The sequence below is a fragment of the Convolutriloba macropyga genome, chromosome 4, assembly GCF_964194025.1.
Source record: "Convolutriloba macropyga chromosome 4, txConMacr16.3, whole genome shotgun sequence".
NCBI classification, from domain to species: Eukaryota; Metazoa; Xenacoelomorpha; order Acoela; family Convolutidae; genus Convolutriloba; species Convolutriloba macropyga.
Window position 1 is genome coordinate 69,050,118 of NC_134471.1, and position 23,856 is coordinate 69,073,973.

General features: G+C 37.6%; 1 protein-coding gene across 6 annotated transcripts in view; it reads right to left on the bottom strand.

Moving 5' to 3' along the window:
• Positions 1-6,803: 6,803 nt before the first annotated feature.
• LOC142337855 (gamma-aminobutyric acid receptor subunit gamma-3-like) overlaps positions 6,804-23,856 on the bottom strand; it is a 39,158-nt gene continuing 22,105 nt past the window's right edge. For all 6 annotated transcript variants that reach the window (XM_075387442.1, XM_075387440.1, XM_075387444.1 and 3 more), the window contains exons 2-5: positions 20,130-20,858; positions 19,262-19,476; positions 7,872-8,142; positions 6,804-7,442 (exon numbers count right to left, since the gene is read on the bottom strand). In XM_075387442.1, the coding sequence (XP_075243557.1) occupies positions 6,922-7,442; positions 7,872-8,142; positions 19,262-19,476; positions 20,130-20,757 (1,635 nt within the window). In that variant the 5' untranslated portion in view covers positions 20,758-20,858 and the 3' untranslated portion in view covers positions 6,804-6,921. The remainder of the gene's footprint in view (positions 7,443-7,871; positions 8,143-19,261; positions 19,477-20,129; positions 20,859-23,856) is intronic.

Sequence of the window (23,856 nt, forward strand, 5' to 3'; positions counted from 1 at the left end):
ACTGCAGCGTCGAAACAAGCTTGTGCCCTATCAAGCTAATTTCGTTGAAGAGCATCTGAAAGAAGCAAGGGAGTGCAAAGCAAGTTTGGACTATCATTGGCTTGCATATATAAGCAAAGGCACGCAACCAGAAATGAATGCAGAGCAAAGCAACGCAACCCAAGCAGTGAACGACAGCGAGAGCAACAACTACCAAACAGACAACCCAGTTGCTCAAACAGTACAAAATGGAGCAACAGCAAGTGGCCAAGAGACGGAGAATGTTTCGGAAACATCTTCAGCAAAGCAAAGGCGAGAGGAAAGGATGAAGAAATTCGATATCGAATTCGAAACCAAGATACGACTGGAACAGGCACGGTTCGAGCGGAGGAAGCTAGAGCTAGAAATGCAAATGAAGGAACTGGAAACCAAGCATCAACTGCTGGAGGAAGAGCGTGAGCTAGAGCGCAAAGTGAAGAGAACAGCATTAGAGAACGATGATGCTTGTTCCCAATCCACTAGTGCTCGAGACAAATCGCCTTTCAACTGGACCCCCAAGAAAAGAGATGTCTCTGACTGGGCCAGCAGAATCGACAACCTTCTAACACCAGATCGATCAACAGCTCGCTTCGAAGTAACCCCTGAAGTGAACAGGCAAAGTCACTTCTCACGATATCGCAGTTCACGAGAACGATCCTCAAGTGTTGAAGACCGAGACGTTTCCCCCAGAGCTGGTCTATTGCGATACAACACTGGCTATTCAGGTAGTAGTAGCCTACCAAAGCTGAAGTTGAACAACTTCGACGGGAACCCTCTCGAATGGCCGGAGTGGTCTAGTATGTCCATTGCTACAGTGGATCAACGACCAATACCAGACTCAGAGAAGATGAGCCATCTGAAGACTCTACTGACAGGCAAGGCAAGGTCAGCAATCTCTGGAATGGGCTATTCTGGACAGTTCTATGGTGCTGCATGGAGCATTCTGGAGAGGAAATTTGGAAGGCCTCATGTGATCATTGATGCACAACTGGAGAGTCTTCGCAAAGCAAGTCAGGTGAAACCACACGACTCAACAGGTCTGATCAGTTTCTCATTCATCGATCAAAATGTGCAAGAGAAGTTACGAGCCCAAGGCACCGATGTGACGCTCAACATAGCTGGCATACATGGAACGAAGGACCTGAAGACAGAAAAGGTTCCTCTCAAAATAAAGGGACTACATTCAAAGGTGCATTCAATCGAAGCGTTTGCACACCCGTCAATCTCCTTGGGAAACACAAACTACAACTACAATAAGCTGAAGCAAAGCTTCAACCACTTGAGTGTTTTACCAAACAAAAGCTTCAACTTGATGGAAGTTGGCATCATCCTTGGTCAAGATGCTTATGAGCTACAACGCCCATTGGACTATAAGATAGGAACACGAAGTGAACCTTTCGCCGTTCTAACAGAGCTAGGATGGGTAGTCAGTGGACCCATGACGGGCAAAAGAAGACAAAATGTTTGTCATTTCGCCTTCACTGAAGATGTGAAAGTGGCTGAGAATATCCAAACCTGGTGGGACATAGAAACCTATGCTTCCAAAATCAACGTCGTCAGTCAGTCAAAGAAGGAACTGCAGGCACAAAAGATGCTAGAGAGTACGACAAAGTTCACAGGCGAGCGGTATGAAGTGGGAATGCTGTGGAGTGAACCAGAGCCAAACCTACCGAACAACTACAGCTCAGCCTTGGGTCAGCTTTACTCACTGGAGCGAAGATTCCAAAGAGACCCAAACCTGAAGAATTTGTATCAACAGTCAATAGATACAGATGTAGAAAAGGGATTCGTAAAGATATTGGACGAGTCCGAAGTGAAAGGCACCTTCGGGAAAGAATGGTATTTGCCACACCATCCAGTGCTAAACCCGAACAAGCCTGGCAAAGTAAGACGTGTTTGCAATGCTGCCTCAAAGTACAAAGAAGTATGCCTAAATGATAAGCTACTAGCAGGACCTGATCTGCTACATGGCTTGATTGGAACAATATTCAGATTCCGTGAAGGACGAATAGCCCTGACAGCTGACATCGAATCGATGTTTCTACAAGTGCAAGTTCCTGAACAGGATAGAAGTTGCTTGGAGGGATAGAGGTTTTTATGGCGTCCAAGAACTAACGAACCTGTTCAGATATACGAATATCAGCGTATTTGGAGCTAAGAGTTCTCCAACTTGCGCGAACTATGCTCTCAAGCGAGTGGGACTGGACAACGAAAAAGAGTATCCAATAGCAACCAAGGCAATACAAAACAACTTCTACATGGACGATTTCATCAAATCGGTAGAAACTCCTGAAGAAGCAATTGAAGTCTTCAATCAACTACAACCTCTTCTCTCACAACACGGATTCGAGCTGAAGAAGTGGATAAGCAACAACGATGAGGTTACCGAAGCAATCCCAGAGGACTTGAAGTCAATCAGCAACACAAAGCAAGTCGAAGTGGAACCCAGTACGGAGGGATCCTCAGTGCTAGGACTACAATGGACCGTTACTGATGACAGCCTTCAAGTATGCAGAGGTACAAACAAGGAAGTTGAAGCACCTATAACCCAGAGGAAGATTCTGTCACTGGTATCTTCAGTATTCGACCCGATCGGATTGTTTGCTCCGTTCAGTGTTCATATGAGACGACTTCTGAAAGGCATCTGGACTAAGAATGGACAACATTGGGACAACGAAGTGGAGCCTAGTGAAGAAGAAGAATTCCTGAGATGGAAAGAACAACTTCCAATAGTGGCTGAAACCAGCATCGATAGAAGATACTTCAACAGAGAGAGGGATAAAACCGAACTTCATGTGTTTGCTGACGCATCTGAAGACACGATGTGTGCAGTGGCCTATCTACGTTCACAAGCAAAAGAATACTCAGCTGACTTAGCATTTGTCATTGGAAAATGCAGAGTGGCACCGATGAGGCATCTTTCAATACCACGATTGGAGTTGCAAGCGGCAGTCATGGCAGTGAGGTTGAAAGAACAGATAGTCAAGGAACATGAAATGAAGATAAATAGTTGCAGTTTTTGGTCAGACTCAACTACGGTATTGCAGTGGATACACAGTTCCCATCGTAAACAACAAGTGTTTGTGGCCAATCGAGTGGCTGAGATACTAGATACAACTGATGTTTCACAGTGGAAACATGTGAGCGGTATCAACAACCCAGCGGACATTGGCACCAGAGCAATCAACATTGAGGAACTCAAGAGAAGTGAGTGGCTCACTGGGCCGGCCTGGTTGAAGCGACCAGAAAGTGAATGGCCAGAGCAAGTGAACCTAATCTTTGCATCAGATGAAGAGAATATACCCTCATCAGTCTTCATGATACAGGCTGAAGAAAAGAAAGCTGTTATTCAGTGGGAACGATTCAGTAACTTCAACAGACTAGTAAATACAGTGGCATACGTACAGCGAGCATTGAACAAACACAAACCAGCAACACTCATAGTTAGCATTGAAGAAAAAGAAAAAGCAAAAGCAACGATCTTCAAGTTACTACAACAAGAACAGTTTGGTGAAGAGATGAAATCTCTCAAAGCTGAAAAGGAAATTCCAAAAGTCAGCAAAATTCTACTATTCTCCCCCTTCCTGGATGAAGAAGGACTTATTCGAGCCAAAGGCAGAATAGGCAAAAGTCAGTTGGACTTCAATGCAAAGCATCCAATTCTGTTACATTGGAAACATCGTGCGGTTGAATTATTCTTGCGAAACGAGCACAAGGACAATCAACACGAAGGCACTGAGCATGTGAGAAACATTGTTCAGCAGAAGATGTGGATCCTAGGCATACGGAACGCCTTAAGATCAATCAAGAACAAGTGCGTTACCTGCAGAAAAGGCAGAGCACAAACGATAGCACCAGTCATGGCAGATCTACCCGAAGAGCGGTTAGATGCTTCAACAGCCTTTACAAATGTTGGAGTTGACTACTTTGGCCCTTTCATTGTGAAGATTGGGCGAAGAAATGAAAAGCGATGGTGTTGTCTCTTTACTTGTCTAACTATGAGAGCGGTGCATATAGAAGTGGTACCTAAGTTGGACACAGACAGTTGTCTCAATGCAATAATGAGATTTATTGCTCGAAGAGGCAAACCGAATACGATCATCAGCGACAACGGGACAAACTTTCTTGGAGCTGAAAGAGAGTTTGCAGAGTATGTTGCGGCATGGAACAAAGAAGGGATCGAAGAACATCTAATTCAACGAGGGATCAGATGGAAGTTCAACCCACCCGCAGCACCTCACTTTGGAGGAGTATGGGAGCGGTTGGTCAGAAGTTGCAAGAAAGCAATGTATGCAGTGTTGGGGAACCGATCAGTCACCGAGGACGCTCTTTCAACAACGATGTGTATTGTTGAGCAGACGTTGAACGCGAGACCTTTGACTCCAGTCAGTTCAGATGTTAATGACTTAGAAGCATTGACCCCCAATCACTTCTTGCTTGGTAACAGGAACGTTTGCTTACCCTACCTACCATGCGCGGAGGAATTTGTCGATCATCGAAAGCTCTTTCGACAAACTCAAGCCTATGCAAATCTCATATGGGACAGATTTCGGAAAGAATATCTGCCAACTCTGAATAATCGGCAAAAATGGCGATCTACGGCGAACGAAACCCTTAAAGAAGGCGATCTCGCTTGGTTGATCGAAGACAGCGATAAGCGTGGATATTACAACCTAGGTCGAGTTACGGAGACCATCGATGGGTCTGACGGTGTGATTCGATCGGCGATAGTTCGAACGAACGACGGAGTGTACAAGAGACCAGTAGTGAAGCTCGCCCCAGTACTACCTGGAAAAGATGTTTTCGCGATGGAAAACAGGGCCGGCGATATTGCGGCTGAGCTTAACAACTCAGAAATCAAATTGAATAGCGCTCCAAGGTCAATTCAAGCCTTAAAGCTAGAATAGCGTGACAAGCGAAATTTAATGCTACATTCTATCGAAGCCAAACGGATTTGTTCATTTTGTTCAACATTTATATTTAGCAACTATTATTAGTACGTAATCATCATATATGAAGTGAAACAGAAACTCAAACTTTAATTACGCAATTATTGCCACGTATTCAAGTGTTCACAATCGCACAAATTTAGCTCAAACGGAGCAAGAGATACCCAACTTGGTAAGCCAGATTCGATGAATTTTGCGATTTTTATACTAATTCAGAGAGTGCGGGGCACCGTATAAGGTATCCCGAACCCCAACTTCAGTGCATTCAGAGAATCTTACGACACAGTAATCTACAACCAATCAGAGATGCAATTTTGACAAGTACGGCAGTATAAATAGAGCTTGAAAAACTACCAAAAATCAGTTGAAACTCATAAATTTGGTTATATCAAACTGACATACAGTGCGTATTGAAGCACACTTTCTTGAGCGGTAAATTATTTGTTATCGTGTCTTGTTTCTGTAGATCATATTAGTGATTGTACAGTTTTAACTTTACTTTGACTTGTGAAAAGAGAATTAACTTTGATATTCTCAAAACTTTCTTTCTGAGGAACGAAGTTCCTAAGTAAGAGAAACTTTGTGCAAAGCATAAAGTCAGTTTCTCTTACTGGCTTTAACGAAGCCTACTCTAGTTCAACATTGGTGTTATTGAAACCAATAGAGAGACTTGCTAACATTAAAGTTAGAAAAATATTATTATTGTCAGATTTCCAATTGTTAAGACCTACTGTTTTACAACTGCTTACTGCAGCAGGTTGAAACTTTGCATAGTTATAGCCAAGCTATAGGGCTACAATTTGTAGGAACGGGAATTCCTATATTCGGTTTATAACTTGAGTTATTAACAAAAAACTCAACAAAATTTGATTGTTTCAATTTGAATTATTTTGTTATTTTGAGAGAAACAAGATTGTTAAACAGCAAAGCTGAGCGATTAGTTATCAGGAGTAATTGAGCAACAAGTAATGCAACGGTAATCTACAGTATAGCGGATAATACAGTTCACAAAAGTTAACTGCAAAAACATAATATCCGGACAGATTTGAAACCGCTGAAACGAACTGGGCGGTGTAAAGTTTTCCTTGACTTTGATAGGAGAGCAGCCGTTACAAAAATAACTAGTATTGAATTATTTTTTCTACGCTGGACGGGCTTTTTATTGATACCACTCAACACCCTCTCCGATTAATAGACTGATCAGCCAAAACTAACTGGAAAGAAACTATTTGAACATATTCTTCCTCCCCCAATTAAGTGAGTCAGACGCAATTTGTTTTGTCTTAACAAATGAAAAAAATCTTGTGAAATTTTTCTCTTGTACACTTCAAATAATTTTTAAAACTTCTACCTGCTAACAAACCAAATTTCTATACAAATCCATGGAGAATGAACTGCAATTAAAATGATAAGTTCATTTTCCAATCAGTAGTTAATAGCTAATGCTGAAAGTTAGTATTTTTTGTTCAAAAAAAATGTTTGTACTATATGTACCAGTCTCACTCTAGCATATTACTTTGGTTGCGTTAAAACTGAATATAAATTTTGATTTCGTTAAAACTGAACACAAACTTAGATCATACACTCTTAACTTAAAAGAAATTATATTGCATTTTTTAAAATTCTTTGCCTCTTCATTTCTTATTCCCACTATCACAGAGAGCATTTCTGGTTGACCTCCCATATGTTCCCATTATCGACTCTTTAGGTCAAATTGGCTTTAATTTGGTGAACTTCATAGCTTATTTTGACGACCATGTTGTATAGTATTTTACAGTTATTCTTTATGCTGTAATGTCAATTTTTTTAAATTAAATTCTCATTTTAAAAAAAAGGAAGAATCTATTAAAACTCTTCTGAGCATAAATTAAATAAGATCCGCTGTATATAATTTTTTACAAATTCTGTAAGCATAATAATCAAAATATAACTATTCATAACAAAAAGATGACTTTTAGTAGTTTTGAGAAACCGGGTCGTACATTTCGTGGTTTTTATTAGCCTTTATCATTATGTACAAAGTCAGCCAGTAAACAATATTGAAAAACAGGAATAAAACTGGGAATAAAATTCTTGCCGAATTATTCAGCAATCGGCCATCTTGAATCCAACTACAACACGATAGACTTTGTGACGTTTTGGACAATTTTGTTGTCATATGACGACCCTCTCGGAACACTGGCGTGGCGGGATCTGATTGGCCCACGACTCGGAACGAGTTTTTCTCGCTTGATTTCAACAAAGGACTGCTACACTCGCTATGTGTCATACATTCTGTTATTAGTGTGTGAACACAACTGTTGCTTTGAACTGTAAAGTCGTGATGGTGGGGTGTTGTTTGTGGGCTTATTTGGTTGTTTGTTCGTGAGCTTGGTGAGTTGTTGTCTATTGGATTGTTGTTGTTATTGTTGTTGTTGTTGTTGTTGCTTGTGCCGCTGCTGTTGCTTTTGAGATGATTTTGATGCAGATCGCAGCCTAGAAAACAACATTGCATTAAATGAAAAATTGTTTCATTAAAAATTATTTTTCTCTCAATGCCCGAGGCGTTTGTTTCAATTTAGCATAGAAAAAAATAATCATATATGTAATTGTACTGATAAAAAAGAGACAATGATATTGATATATGCTTGGCTTCCGGTCATACTTATTGCTATTTTAAATCTATACATTTAAGGACTTTAAAGACTTTTTTAATTAAAAGAATAGAAATATCAAAACCAAATCTGATGGGTGTATACAATATAACCCTCAGGGTAAATAAATTCATAAACCCCAAGTGCACACGCTGTACAATAGCTCATAATTATTTACTATATGATCGATGGCGTTTGTAAATAGGAGGGTGCGTAACGTACTCGGGGGAAGGGGAGGGGGTGGCGGGGAGCGGGGCAGATCCAATCTAACCTTGAGAAGGTGACCCCGGTTGATTGGAGGCGAACAAATAATTTGGCCTCAAAGCGTTCACGACCTTTGACCTCTCTTGATGTCTCAACTCTTTCTCCTTCCGTCTGTAAGTCGTGTAATCCGAGAGTGCGAATTCGAGCATTGCGAATATGACGAATACGAAACAAGCCCATATGTAGATGTCGAGGGCTGTCAGTTTACCACTGACGTGTTTCTCGTTTTGACTCGTGCTTTTGGTTGCGAGGGTTAGAATTGTCAGCACAGTTGTGACCTTAAAAAAGAAAAAAAACAAAATAGAAAAATAAGCAAACTGTATTGCTAGACTCGACTTTTGTAATTTTAATTATCGAGAACGCAGGTGCCAACGATGAAAAAAATGTTGCGCAATGCAGCATATTTTTTATTTGAAATAAAAAATAACATAAAAAAGATTGAAACTAAAACCAATCTTGGTGCACTTTTCTTTTGACTAAACTATGCCGCCAATTGCTGGATCAGAGCTGACTAGAATTGCGAATGAGATAGATAGCACACTTGACTTCGAACAAAATTTGAAAACTGGAGGACACAAAAACCAGTCAAAGAATCAAAAACGCTTAAGCCAAAAACTTTGCATAAAAAACAATGTTGTCTTTTTGCAAAACTTGAGGTAGAATTATCCAAATAATCACATAAATGAACTTTATCGACTTCAATTGTCAATTAAATAAGAAGACAAAAAATTAGGCGACAAAAATGAAATCAAGAAAAGGAAAAGCTGATAACATTTCGAACGTTTTTTGTAAGTTTGGGCTTCAAACATTTTTCTTTCGTTCCACTTAAAACGTCGAGATAATCACACCAAAATAATCTGTTAATATTTCCGTTACAAAAGCTATTACTTAAGTTATTACCTGTTACGGCCCAAGAACTTCTCTTGAGAAACTAAAGGATTTTTGGTTCTGTTCAGTCGGATACTGCCCATGTGACACAGGACTCGGTAACAAGCAGGCAAAAACATCGGAACAAATTTTGTAGAACATCGGAACAAATACGATCAAAGAACATCAAAGTCCCACCTCGTAGTAACCAGACCAATACCGTTATAAAATGAAATTATTTAAGCTATTGTACAGAAAGCAGAAAAAGAAATAGCGAAAAATCGAACTAAAATTTGACTCACTTTTTTGAACAAAAGCTTCCTACAGGCCAGGAAAAATCTAACTGTTGTAGAAAGCATAAGAATAAACTCAATAGAAATAAATTTCATAACCAGATAGCGCTAGTTAAGTCAGATAATTTAGGTCAAGTTAGACAAGTTAATTAGGTGTTTGAAATAAGCGTTCTTTCTTAAAGTGTTATTGTTTTGAAGGCGCCAGAGAGGGTTGTTGAGTGATATCTCTTAAACGAACAAATTGATGAACAAATGCATATTGAGCTGTCGATATATTTTGATTAATTAGCAAAGTTGTATTTGAGCATCAGGTCAAAGTCGAAATGAGGGATTTAAATTTAGAAGAAAGTTAGAGAGCGAACATTTAAAGTGAACTAGATTTTTTGATCAAAATTGGAAATTCAATTTGAAATAAATGAAAGTGCGACTTAGAATTTGCAAAATAATGGGCATTCCCAAATCTGTTACCCTTGAATTTTTAAGTTATGTTCTTCGTTGGAATCTGAAAATTTGTGGGGATGTTCCCCTGATGATTGTCCATACATAATAGGGATGCGCGGCCGGTTACACCTTTTTTGATCTGAGTTATTTAAGTAGAGTTCTGTTGATTTAGAGTAAACAAAAAGGCAATTTATCAGTTTTTCGAAATACCACCAAGCGGATGTTTCCCGCCCCCCCCCATGGAGGTTATATTAACCGGACGTTTACCAAGTTTTATTGGCATGTCCACGCAATGGTCCTCTCAGGCTGGTATACCTTTCGGGCCAATCCGACCAGCTAACTCCGAGCTATTAACACCGGAAGTGGTGTGATTTGAAGGTTTTTGATTTTTTGAGCAAAAAAAATGACTGTTCGAGTATGATGTAAGAGTAACTAAGGGTTGCAATGGGTATTAGGTCCAGAGTAATGTAGCACATGGTCATGGGAAGGGTTTAGGAAGTTGTGGGAGAAATTTATTGGCATTTTGAAATAAGAATAGGCAGTTTTCACTAAAAATAGTTAACACTGAAATTGAAATAGTTATTTCTCTAAATAGCCCTATGATTTTTGGATGTTTAGTGTAACTTTTCAAGGGCTTTCGATTGGTGATATTTTCATTCCTAAACACTGGCCAGAGGTTGGTGCTTCGGGACGACCCGGGTGTCGAAAACCGGAAACTGGCCTTTTTGAGCGGCCGAATGACTTTGAAATGGTATTAATATGATAACCTGAGATAGATAGTGACAAAAAATAACCACCCCGGTCAATTTTGACGAACTCGGATTTTTCGGATTTCGGCACCCACGACTCGTTAAAAATTTTCAAATTGCAAACAACTCGCAATGGCTGATTCGTTGGTCATGAAACTTGGCAGGCAAGTTGATGGCACCTTATAGTTACTAGAAAACTTTACCCGAAGACGTTTTGACCACTACTTCGCAAGTTATAAAGTTTCGAAATTTGGGGTCATCCGGGAGGTCGATGAAAAGTGTGCGCGGTCATTGCTCGTGTTCTAGTGGGAGTTAGGCCATGAAATTTTGTAGGTAGGTGAAACTATGAAAGAACTTTCCGTGACAATAGTTAGTTTTCAACTTTATCCCTCATATTGGACGAATGACCCCTGATTGACTACCAGAGGTGAAATTTTGGGCTTTTAGGAATATTAGACTTTTCAGCGGTTTTTAACTGGTGAATTGCATGAAATAGTTTCAAAATTGGAAATTACAATTGATCTTTGGTTTAGGGTTGAGTTTAGTTATTTATTCAACAGTTGATTTTTGACAGGGATTGATTGCAGCTAATTAATTTTATAGCGGAAATAGAGGTATAAGAAGTTTTCAGAGCAACGTTCAATGTTTACTAAGCAAACACTGATTGACATGTCAAGCACAAATATGCGATAAAGTGGAGTGGATTTGTTTACATAAGAGTCCAAAGGTCGTGTATTTAATATGAGGAGAATAGTCAACAATAGCTGGTATCAGTTGAATGACGGAGCATAATTTGACATTGGTTTGTTTGCATAGCAAACAAAGCCCTCCTACATAATGTGACAGATTTCAAGTGTAAGTTTCATTGTTTACTTAAGAGATTAAAGTTTGTTTGCTTAAGATAAGAGCGTTTTGGTAGAGTATAAATTGAAGTAACAGAGAGAGAGAGAGACTTTGGATATTTTGGGAGAAATTCAGAAGCTTGGATTCGCACAAGAGATAAAATAATGAGCAAGTGAGAAAAAGCAGTGGGTTTAGTGGGACTAAAATTAAAAAGATGGTGTGAAAAGCAAGGAAGAGATTGAGATTGAGACTGAACTCTGGAAGTTTGTAATCGCAAGACCAGTTGGGATACTGTGAGCGTTTTTGATTTAGTTCATTTGGGAAGTGAACCACGGATATTGTTATTATTATTGTTATTACTATTAAAAATTGTCTTGAATTGGTCTTTTCCATTGATGTGCAAGTAATTTTTTTACCTTTGTTATCCATATAACTAGAATTGATATTACGAGCCCCATTGTGAATTAACTTATTTCAAGGCAATATAATTTGCAACAGCATAAAAGAGTGGATGAGGGGAAATCGCAGAGTAACAAAGTAACGCTTGCTTCACCAATTCAAAACCTTTGGTTGATTTTATTTGATCGATCTTCTGGGCGACAGAGTCCCCTCACTGTTGAGCCTAGCAGAAATTCAGAAGACGACAGTGGCGCTCCCGGGTGGGCTTCGTTTCTTTGTTACTTTTTGCTGTGGGTTATTGTCTGATTAATTGAAGAGCGTGCGATATTTTTGTCGGAGAAACTGCTGAAAGCACATCAAAATTGACTTAGTTTGATTATGTTTGGTTATCAGTTGGTGAAGTGTTTTCCTTCACCAGGCTCCGAAATTTGGGAAGATTGGCGTGAACATTATTTGAGCACTGGCATGAAGCTGGGATGGACAGAAGAAGAGATGATGAAGTGGTTGCCTACAAAATTGTGTGGGTGGGCCTTGAATGCAGTAGGTGATTTACCAAGAGGTTATTGGCGGTCGACTCCAAGGAAGGAAGCATGGACACTGACCGAGACCCTGTATCAGTTTAACATACGATTGTCTGACAATCCAAATTTTTATGAGCGAAGCTACAATTTGTTGGTTAGAGGAAAAGCGGGAAGTAGGGTGGAATTTAGTGAAACCAGTGGCACTGTGGATCAGAGAAAACGACAGCAGTGTTCTCAAAGGCAGGTGATTCATACAAGAAGTAGCGCTGGCGTTTCTTTAGTTGATCAATTTCGGCAACCTGGCAGAAGTTCTGAAGGGTTTGGCATTGGGTCCAGCTGTGGTTTGTCAAAAAGAGGAGCTTTCGGTAAAGATCTGTCTGGAGTAGTGGAAGATAAGAGAATTGTTGAAAGTGGTAACAGAACAAGATTTTCAGGTTACAGCGATGAAGTGCAAACAGGAACTGAGGTAGAGTTTACGGAGGAAGTTTGCGATCAAGTAAAAATCAAGAAATTTGAAGAGCAGTGCTAAGCGATTATCAAAACAGTGATGAAAAGGAAATTCCGACAGAAGAAAAAATCAATTAGCGCAGAGTTGAGTCTTGTGGACCAGATGAGCATCATGCAACGGATATGGATTACGTACTGTCACCAGAGTCTGAGGAGTTAAGCCATGAACAGTCGGATGATGAATATCTGTTTGAAGATATTTCGGATACAGAATTTTCGGATGTAGAGGAATTTGATGTCAACGATGCGAGAAGCGAGACAGGTTTTGCCGCGAGTTTGAACTCAGTAGCATGCGACAACGTAACTGCAATAGCGAGCAATTTTGGTGGTGTTGTCAAAGCTAGCACAGACGATATGTTGGGAGCCTGGGCCTTGATGGAGTTAAAGACAGGAGGTGCGGACCAGAGGTTCTTCAAAGCCGCCCACATGGCTGATGAGACACAAATGTGTACAACTGAAAATACTTTGGACACTTTGGAGAATTGGACAAGTCCAGGAGGAATTGATCAGCTGTTGATATCTGAAACACAGAAGGTTCAAAACGATAAGGCAGCAGTTGACCGAAGTAGTTTTGCTCAGTTGGGAAAGGAGTTGGAGGAATGGGTGCAATCACAATTGCATAAAAGTCAGCTAAATGATAGTGTTTCTGTTGAGCCAACAGATGAGCATCAAGTAGAAAATGCTGGAGTTGACAGAACAGGGAAAATTGATTAGAAGTCAATGGCTACAGTGTTGCACAGTTGGGTTCATAATGATCAACAGCCTAGGAGGGAGGACTCTGGCGGGTTTTCGATGGCAGTTGAGCAGAAAGTGGATAGAGGGATTGTATCGCGATTTCCGGAGATTGCAAGGCTATTGCTGGAAAACCGAACCTTAAGCCGGAAGGAGAGGTGGCGCCGTTTGGAAGCATCAGGACAGCAGTCATGGCAGGATTACAGGAGAATTGGAAGCTACAGTAGAAGAAGAGGTGGACATCCATTCAAGCGTCAGAGGAAGAAGGTTTTCATGTACAGGTGCACGAGTGTATGATGAGGGACGATGACAGCTAAGTTATTAAAGCCTTTTTACCCAATTGTTGTCTACATTGTTTTAATCTGTTTTTTCGAGACAATTTGATCAAGCACTATAGCCGAAGACAATTTTTTTTTTAAAAAAAGATGATTTAGGGAAATGTATAGTTCTGGTAGATCTATTTTTAGATTTTTTAACCTTAGTGATTTTTAGGTTCCCTGGGTAGATGTATGTCAGAGGCAATAGAGTTTGATCAAAAATCAATGTTGATGAGTTAGGTAGCATATGTTAAAATTTGAAAACGAGAAATTGTTTTCTAATCTGATTTAATCAACCGCTATTTAAATTTTGGTGCAGTTAGTTTATATTAACCCGGAGCTAAACATAAGGTGTTCACTCCACTAGATCGACTATTGTTAAAGTACGTAGGAGTATGTTAATCGGGTCACAAGATAAGGCTTTGCAATTATTCGGGAGAATAATAAACCAGGAGGGAGGAGTGTAGAAAGCATAAGAATAAACTCAATAGAAATTTTTGGTGATATTTTCATTCCTAAATACTGGCCAGAAGTTGGTGCTTCGGGACGACCCGGGTGTCGAAAACCGGAAATTGGCCTTTTTGAGCTGCCGAATGACTTTGAAATGGTTTTAATATGATAACCTGAGATAGATAGTGACAAAAAATAACCACCCCGGTCAATTTTGACGAACTCGGATTTTTCGGGTTTCGGCACCCACGACTCGTTAAAAATTTTCAAATTGCAAACGACTCGCAATGGCTGATTCGTTGGTCATGAAACTTGGCAGGCAAGTTGATGGCACCTTATAGTTACTAGAAAACTTTACCCGAAGACGTTTTGACCACTACTTCGCAAGTTATAAAGTTTCGAAATTTGGGGTCATCCGGGAGGTCGATGGAAAGTGTGCGCGGTCATTGCTCGTGTTCTATTGGGAGTTAGGCCATGAAATTTTGTAGGTAGGTGCAACAATGAAAGAATTTTCCGTGACAATAGTTAGTTTTCAACTTTATCCCTCATTTTGGACGAATGACCCCTGATTGACTCCCAGAGGTGAAATTTTGGGCTTTTAGGAATATTAGACTTTTCAGCGGTTTTTAACTGGTGAATTGCATAAAATAGTTTCAAAATTGGAAATTACAATTGATCTTTGGTTTACGGTTGAGTTTAGTTATTTATTCAACAGTTATTTTTGACAGGGATTGATTGCAGCTAATTAATTTTATAGCGGAAATAGAGGTATAAGAACTTTTCAGAGCAACGTTCAATGTTTACTAAGCAAACACTGATTGACATGTCAAGCACAAATATGCGATAAAGTGGAGTGGATTTGTTTACATAAGAGTCCAAAGGTCGTGTACTTAAGATAAGGAGAATGTTCAACAATAGCTGGTATCAGTTGAAAGACAGAGCATAATTTGACATTGGTTTGTTTGCATAGCAAACAAAGCCCTCCTACAGAATGTGACAGATTTCAAGTGTAAGTTTCATTGTTTACTTAAGAGATTAAAGTTTGTTTGCTTAAGATAAGAGCGTTTTGGTAGAGTATAAATTGAAGTAACACAGAGAGAGAGAGAGACTTTGGATATTTTGGGAGAAATTCAGAAGCTTGGATTCGCACAAAAGATAAAATACTGAGCAAGTGAGAAAAAGCAGTTGGTTTAGTGGGACTAAAATTAAAAAGATGGTGTGAAGAGCAAGGAAGAGATTGAGATTGAGAATGAACTCTGGAAGTTTGTAATCGCAAGACCAGTTGGGATACTGTGAGCGTTTTTGATTTAGTTCATTTGGGAAGTGAACCACGGATATTGTTATTATTATTGTTATTACTATTATAAATTGTCTTCAATTAGTCTTTTCCATTGATGTGCAAGTAATTTTCTTACCTTTGTTATCCATATAACTAGAATTGATATTACGAGCCCCATTGTGAATTAACTTATTTCAAGGCAATATAATTTGCAACAGCATAAAAGAGTGGATGAGGGGAAATCGCAGAATAACAAAGTAACGCTTGCTTCACCAATTCAAAACCTTTGGTTTATTTTATTTGATCGATCTTCTGGGCGACAGAGTCCCCTCACTGTTGAGCCTAGCAGAAATTCAGAAGACGACAACTGTTCTCTAAACACTTCCACTGGTTTTTTTAAAACTTGAAAAAGACTAAAACCATGTAAACTGTGACAGTTGTATCTTAATAACTAAAAAACTGCCAAACGATTAATTACATGATTAATGTGCACGAAATATAATTCTGAGAAAAAAATTCTTTAGCAAACTAGTAAAAAACTTTCAGCAACCTATTCGAAAATAATTTTTTTGCTCAAAATTTGTTCAAACGTAGCCAAATAATTCTGCCAACGAAAAGATCTCACATGAATGGCAAGCAGTTCTATAGTAGTCAGCTGGAACTTAGGGGAGGGCATTTTGTTTGAGAGAGGGGCGTGAGGGAGAGAAACAGGATGTGCATAGGTTTCGCGGGGTTGAGTCGCTCGGGAAATCACGAATGTAGTGGCGGGATTGGTTTGAAAGATCGTGGCGATTAGGGTGGACGAGGATGGAGCCAAGACGTCCAAAAACGCCAAAAACAGTCTTTACATGAATTTTATCCGAACGAAGTTTATACAATTTATTGGTGTCAGTTTCTTGAGATTTTGTTTTTCTTTTTGTTTGGTACCTGAATTTTTTCCGCAAAACCCAGAAACACAGGCTTGTAACCGGATATACTTTTTCCTAACTTCAGCACTTGCTTCAAATTTACTAAAGAAAACATTTAAACTTGTTTTTATAGATTTCTCAATCGTGTTACTTATTGCTTCTGGTTTATTATTTGAAGACCTTTACCTTTCATATACCTTCCGTTCACTGTTATTTACAACTGTTGTGAAACAAAACTTATGTTACAAGTATATAGATAGGGGCTTCTATTTTACTCAATTTTGAAAGCGATTGCTTGAGAAAATCGCTGCAAGTTGAAGAACGAATAGTTTTAACATCTGATTCACCTTAATTTAAAATTGCTACATCTTCACCTTTTTCGACTTTGCTTAGTGGCAGCGCTACTATACTCTGACAAATTTTCAGATTTGATTCAGATAGCTACCGTTTTCTCCTTTCGACTTCTAATAACAACTTGAAGCTCATCAACTTTTTTAAAAACTGATTTGAATTAACTAATTTTTGAAGTCTGACGTTCAACTTAGTTTAACCTTTTTGGGTTGCATGTAGTTTTGCCTAATTTTTTTAAGCTTTCACCTGCTTTTTAAAATAGTAGTTAATTGAGTGTTTGTATTGGCACGTCCTATCATCGGTAAATACGGTGCGATTACTAATTTTTTTCCAACTTTGATCATAAAAAATCTTTTAATGATTGAACGTAATTTTTTTTAAATTGCTAACTGTTCTCATTACTTTTTGCTTATGTCAGCATAATTGGTGGCTCGGAATATTTATTAACTATAGAAATAATATAGTTAATGAGAGCTGATGACTAAACACAATAACAATAAATTTTAAAAAAAAACTTTTGATTGATAAGTGAACTTTTGTTTGCTACATTTAAAAAAATTTCGGCCGTTGACATTTGCAATTCAGCAGCTGGTGTTTTTAGCATTAAAGAGCTTTTGCGAAATCTTTGATGTTTGTGTTGAATAGTTTTCTTTAAAAAGTTGAAAATCCAACTGTCCACTTTCATACCTTGAGTAAATCTGGAAAAGAGGAATCGGAATATTACATACAAACTCACATTACCGAGCTTCCTTGTTGACATTACTTATTCAACTGGCGCATCAAATTTTCAATTTTGCCGAAACTCATAATCTAGACACGAATTGGATGCATTGACTAAGTTAACCAGCTCATGCAATCAGTGACTTAAGGTGTTGAAAGAGGACTTTAGAAATAAAATGACCGATTACTGCGCAGGTACAGTGATGCGCATCGAATCGTATCAAGAGAACGTCAGTGTTTTCCAGTTTGAATTCAATGAACTGTATTATAATATAGTCCATTGAATTCAAACTGGAAAACACTGACGTTCTCTTGATACGATTCGATACGCATCACTGACCTTGCGCAGTAATCGGTCATTTTATTTCTAAAGTCCTCTTTCAACACCTTAAGTCACTGATTGCATGAGCTGGTTAACTTAGTCAATGCATCTAATTCGTGTCTAGAAATATGAGTTTCCGCAAAATCGAAAATATCAGTCATTGAAAAGGAAATGATCAAAAAAGGCGTTCACGGATGAGAGAGCATCAGAAAGAAGCAAATATTGTACATTGAGATCGAATTTGAAACATACATCATCCGCATAATAGGTTAATTGGCGAGAGTCTGAGAGTCTTTTCATATAGTCACAAAAATTGTTAAAATTTGTCAACGGCCCTTCTTCTCGGGTTTAATTTCCAGTTCTTCTTAGCCCGGTTTGCCACACGTAGAAGCATCATATATGTCATACATATCGTACGCTATATATTTTGTACTATATATAATTATCCTTGTACTATTGCTGCAAAAACATCAATTAATCGGTATGATTACCGGGAAATTTTTGTGATCTTAACCAGAGAATATAAAAGGCTGAGACAGCTGGACGCTGAATGAAAACAACTGTATTCTAAAAATATCTACACATTAGTTTAACTATTTTCAATATTTTTCTATTAAGTTTTGTTATCATCATAATATTATTCTGTTGCAAATAATGTTATCCTTTTTTTACTACAACTAATAGATAAAAGCAGAGCCGGATGCTATGATTTGGAAATGAGGCTTAGAATAAATATCGGTTCTGCCTCTTTTCAAACAAAAAAAGTTGGCCGGCAAAGTCGAACTCTAGGGGGTCGTTGAAAAACTTCAAGTGGTTTTGGGAAGTCTAGGGGCCCGTGATGGGGCTAGTTTCATATCAAGTCCCACAGGCCGCTAAGGCGTGTCCATGGCTCGCGAGACATGGCCAAACGCTGTAAATGCGCAGGTCGTTAAATGTCAAGTGGAGTTTATTTTCGTAGGGAGTTTATTTCCGTGAGGGGTTTATTTTCATGGGGGTTTATTTCCTATCTTAAATTAAGTGGGGATTTTTTCCGTGGGTTTTTTTCTGAAACCGGCCCGTGACTAGTCATGTCTGGGTATGATAACCAAGGTTGCAAAATTCAATCTGTTCTCAAACTGTACTCGTCAAAAATAGGGTCAAAAAAGCTCTTTAGTTGAACACCGAGTAATTTTGCCCTTATAACCTGAGCCAAATATTACAACCTTTCTATCGTTTTGCGCACTTTTTCATGCAATATTGGCTCAATTTGATTAAATGCGGCCACAAATTGAGTTTCTAGTAGAATCGAGTTTATAGAAAAAAAAACAAATTTTAGTTTGCTTTTCCAACTCTTGAGAAAACTAATTTCGAGATTTTTTGGAACAGATAGATTAAAAGGTTACCCTGAGACACTCTTCTTTGCAAGATCAGCAAAGAAGAGTGTCTCAGGAAAAAAGTAATAAAAATGCTTAGATTTAAGTTTAACCATACGAAAAATCTGAGGTTTTAATTTCTCCTGTTCTCGCTCCCAAATTTTTCCTATCAGTGATTACGGCCGATACAAAATTTACGGACAAACAAATTTAAGCTGAATTAAATAACGCAGGAAAAATGCACTTTGACGTTCGCTGAGGGCAGTGCTTATTTTCATATAAACTGATTAATGTTTGCTATGCTTTCGAAATGAAATCGAAATTATCATTTTTGCAGAGAACTCACCCCCAAACTTGCCCTAGCAGGCGTGGCGTTGATATTGACCCAGAATATTGACCAGCTGAGGATGACAATGAGAGCAGCTGGGGCGTAGACTTGCAGAAGGTATGCTGTGTACTTCCTCTCGAGGTAAACAAGGGCTCTCAGGGCTGAGTAGTTTGAAGGCCCATAGGTCATAGTATAATCGTTGTACTCCGTCTCCGTGTTGAGAACGTAAAAACCTTTCTCAGGCAGGAATCAATACTATAGTACTATTTGTTAAAGTAGTTAATGATTATAATTTTGTTCAAAACTCAATCTTTCGCTAATTGAGAAGGCCAGTCAAGCTTGATGATAAAATATGAGACAGTGGCAATTTACACAAAATTTTTGGCCGGTACTCTTAGAAATTAAGCTCTTTCATCAATTTTCAGCAATGTTAATCATTTTTATCCCGTTTTTTGAATATAACAGTAAACATATCTGAAGTACAATCTAGCAATATATTTTAATGGGCCTAATTTTTCTAAACTTGTTACTTCACTTTGGTAACGAAAAGTCAAAAATGTTTTTAGCTGAACAAGTTGAGTTTTAAAACGGCAGAAACATTCAACGTGCTCAGTTTTGTATAGTTCTGATATTAGACGTAAGAAAGTACAGGAAGTTTTTAATGTCATCGTTTTCAAACTTTTAAAAAATGTATTGACCCCCCCCCCCCCCCCCAGGACATGACCATCCTTAATGAGCGTTCATGATGGCATAAATTGCAATCCTGTAAGCTGGACAAAAAAATGCCAAAATTGACCACAAATTGTAATGGGAAACAAACTTGTGTTCGCAGTGAAAAAGAAACGGATCTATTTTCATTAAACCTACGATCAAATATGATTCCTGCCTAAATGATCAACATCGTTATTGACCGGATCCACGAACACTCCCCCATTAATTTGATCCCATTGATACTGAACCTCGCTATCAATATAGCCAAAACTGGACATAACTAAACTGCATCTTACCACATCAAATGGGAATAACAGAACATTCGGGGAACAAGGTGTGATCAACCTAACTTTCCTGTTGTATTCAATCCAGCCCGACCTCTGTATTATAAAATACTGCTCTTCAGCACTGTAAATCAACGACCGAACAAGCATGAAGTAAGTGTCGGGGTACCAAACATTATTGGGTAAAATACGACCCGTAATTTTGATTTCTTGGTCATATTGACCCAAACGTGAGTCGTTCCATTTTTGAACTAAATAGAAGTCAAGAATAGCGTCGCTTGCAATATCACGTATACTTTCGATGTGAACATAAACTTCAATGAGGGCCGACTTTGAGCCGTTATCTCGTTTCGGAGTCTCAAGTTTGTTGTAAACATTTTCCGATTTGTTATTTTTCGTGAAAATTAAATGGTCAAAGCTTGAGAAAGTTGAAGCATCTATAAAATTTTTGTAACAAGTAATCAGTAATTGAAATGTAATAACTTGGAACAAGCTAACTATTTTAACGCAAGCGGTCATTCTACCTTGTCAGTTAATAGAATGCGAATCATAAGTCTGTCAATGCGAGTATTAGTTCTGGATATCTAGTGACAGGGTAATATGCTGGTATGGAACAACACCTGAAATATTAGACAAAAATTTAAACGAATTTACACAGCGCAATAAATTTACAAGTAACTTTACGGGAATAAGAAAAATCAAATGACTAATGAACCTAATTCTTACAATGCTGCTGCTTTTTTATTTGTCATGTAGCCAGATGTTTTCATATTTTCTTACTTGTTTCAGGCTTGAGTACAGAAAATATTGATGACTGCAAAATTTATTAATCTCTGATATAGACGGTAGATTTTTTTTTAAAAAATCAGCAGATAAAACTGATTATCATTGACGCGATAAATTGATACTGAATGTTTCGGATCAATAAATTAATGATACCACCAATACTTTCTATAATCAATTCGCCATTAAGCTTAACGACTAAAGTCTACAAGATATAATTAAGTCTATATATTTCAAGATGAAAGGGAATAGAGTGTTGAATTACAAACCAACATTTTTATAATCTTCAGGAATAAATTTACATTTATATTTATTAGCAACAGTGGGTGAAATAATCCTATCATTAATCAATTATCAAATTTTCAGTAAAATTAATGATTATAGTGGAAAAGTTTATTGCCCACCCGCACAAAAATTTCAAAACCTGAATCAATAACATCCAGAATTAATCTTGCAAATAAACTATGGTAATAAAAAGAATCTCGAGTTAAACACTTCATGGCCGAGTTAGAAAACAAAATTAATAAGTTCTGACAGTGGCCTCGAAAATGGTTATTTCTAAAAAAAAAGAGAAATTGCCATTTTTGTGATTATGCATTTTTCTCATACTGTAAAGAGGAAATGATTATCAGCTAGCTCTATTCTACAAACAATAAATTGCTTTTTTTAAAAAAAAAAATAAGCAAAATATAAATTATTTGTTAATCTCTGACAAGGTTCTAATTTAAGTTAAAAGCCCATTAATTGCGTTTAGCCTCCACTTTTAGTTCATTCTTTTCTTTGGTGTGTTTGTTGTTAATTCTAAACATTTAATAGTTAAGGCTTCAAAAAGCTCCATGTTAAAATAAATTGAGTGAATTAAATAAAAAAGTAATCTGTAATGATGCTTTTTTTCTGAGCGCACTTAATATTTTTTGTCAAAACTGCTGAACAGGTCGCAAAACATGAGAATTGATGTATGATTAAATGCCTAAGTTGTTCTCAATTATTCAAGACAAGTCTTATTAAAGTATTCTAATTTTCAATTGCAGCGTTAAAAAAGACAATTGCTAAACACTAATCTAATCCAAAAAATACTTTTTTCTTCAAACTAGTTTTTAAATTAAAGTTCTTTTTACTTTATTAACAAATGGAGTTTTCGATGTTTTAATATAGCCATTATTTAAAAAGTTTATCAAAAAGTACTGTTTGCTACTCTTGAGCATTCGAGGAAATATAGTCTGCTTTAGGAACATCCGTTATTTCTCAACTTTCAAGTAATCATCGGCGAATTGCAGCGTCTAAAGCATCTTGAACAAAGTGAACGAAAAGTTACATTTCCACGACCTATAAGAGCGATTAATTTTGTTTTGATAAAGCAATAGGCCTTTTAAAATTTTCACAGAATGGGGATCCCGTGAAAAGAAGATATTTAAAAAAAAATTTGGTCAATTATTCAACATAGGATAAGGCCCCATAGTACGAAATGTTTTAGGGTGAGAATTGAAGATATTTTGGTCGATGAAGTAACTTCTGACTAGGACTATAATACTTTCAAGGAAACAGAAAATTTTCATTTTTCAAAATAACTAACTATTATTAACAGCGAAAATGAAACATCTTTAAATGATAAAATGAGCAGGATTAACATCCGCTTGTTGCAAACCGGAATAAAGTTGAATATAAAATTTTTCAAACCTTTTAATTGAAGAAAACACCTGTAAGAGTCTTCAAAATGTAACAAGGAGGCTCTGTAATGTGCGCTCGCACATAATGTTCAGACCCCCGCTCATCCACGTTTTGAGTTAATTTTCTACCAAATGAGAGGGCGATAGAAACCTTTCACAAATTCACGTTTTGTTCAACATACAACCGAGTGAAAAAGTAAAGATGGATTAGAAGGTTCATGAGACTGGCCATTTATGATAGTACTGGCGAAGACAAACAGAAAAAATCAAATAATAGCGAACATTATTGACGACAAAATCGCGATCTCTGTATTTAAAAAATTGCAACAAAGGAAGAAGGAATCAGACAAAACTTGAGCCAAACAAATAAACCTGTACTTCATTTGATGAGATATGAGACCTGTCAATAATGAGACTCAGTAACAGATCGACAAAGAAGAGCAAAAAGGGCATAGTTCAAATCTGCGTTACTATTTTTAAACCAACTAAATTTAAATTGAATAAAAACATAAGCTATCAACTCGGACTCATTAAAAGATTAATGAATACTGCACAGGAGGCAATTGGCAATTAACCATATTGCGTCAGGCGACTACAAAAAAAGCGGCAAAAGCAAAAAAAAAATTAAATTAAACTTAACAAGAAAGCCGTTTGACAACCGTTAAGAACTCACGCTATTCATTGAGGACCATGAAAATCTTCAACTGCACTTTTTTTGAATGGGCCATCCCATTGCTCTGATTATCAGACAAGGAGACCAAATAACTCAGAAGTGTGTAAATATCCAGATATCACTTTTTTCTTACGAAAATGCGTAGTATTAAAACCAAGAAACCATTAGTTGAAAATAAAGCCATTACAAAAAAAGCATTTTGGATCACTGAAAAAGGGTATGACTTTTCGTTACGAAGACCAAGCTACAAAATTGGCAAATAATATAAAATTGACAAAGTTCAAAAATCCGCTGATTTTGATTGAATAATATTTTCAAAATTTAAATCAAGCCATATGCTTTCATCTAAAAACAAAACGCCGATTAGCTTGCAACTTCTCAGGAAGCAGATTTTGCTTGTTCTTTATAAGATCAAATTGTACGTGGAAAAACCATCAAATACGGAGAAAACACAATTTGACAAACCATTTATCGAAAACAAGGTGCTGAATAAAT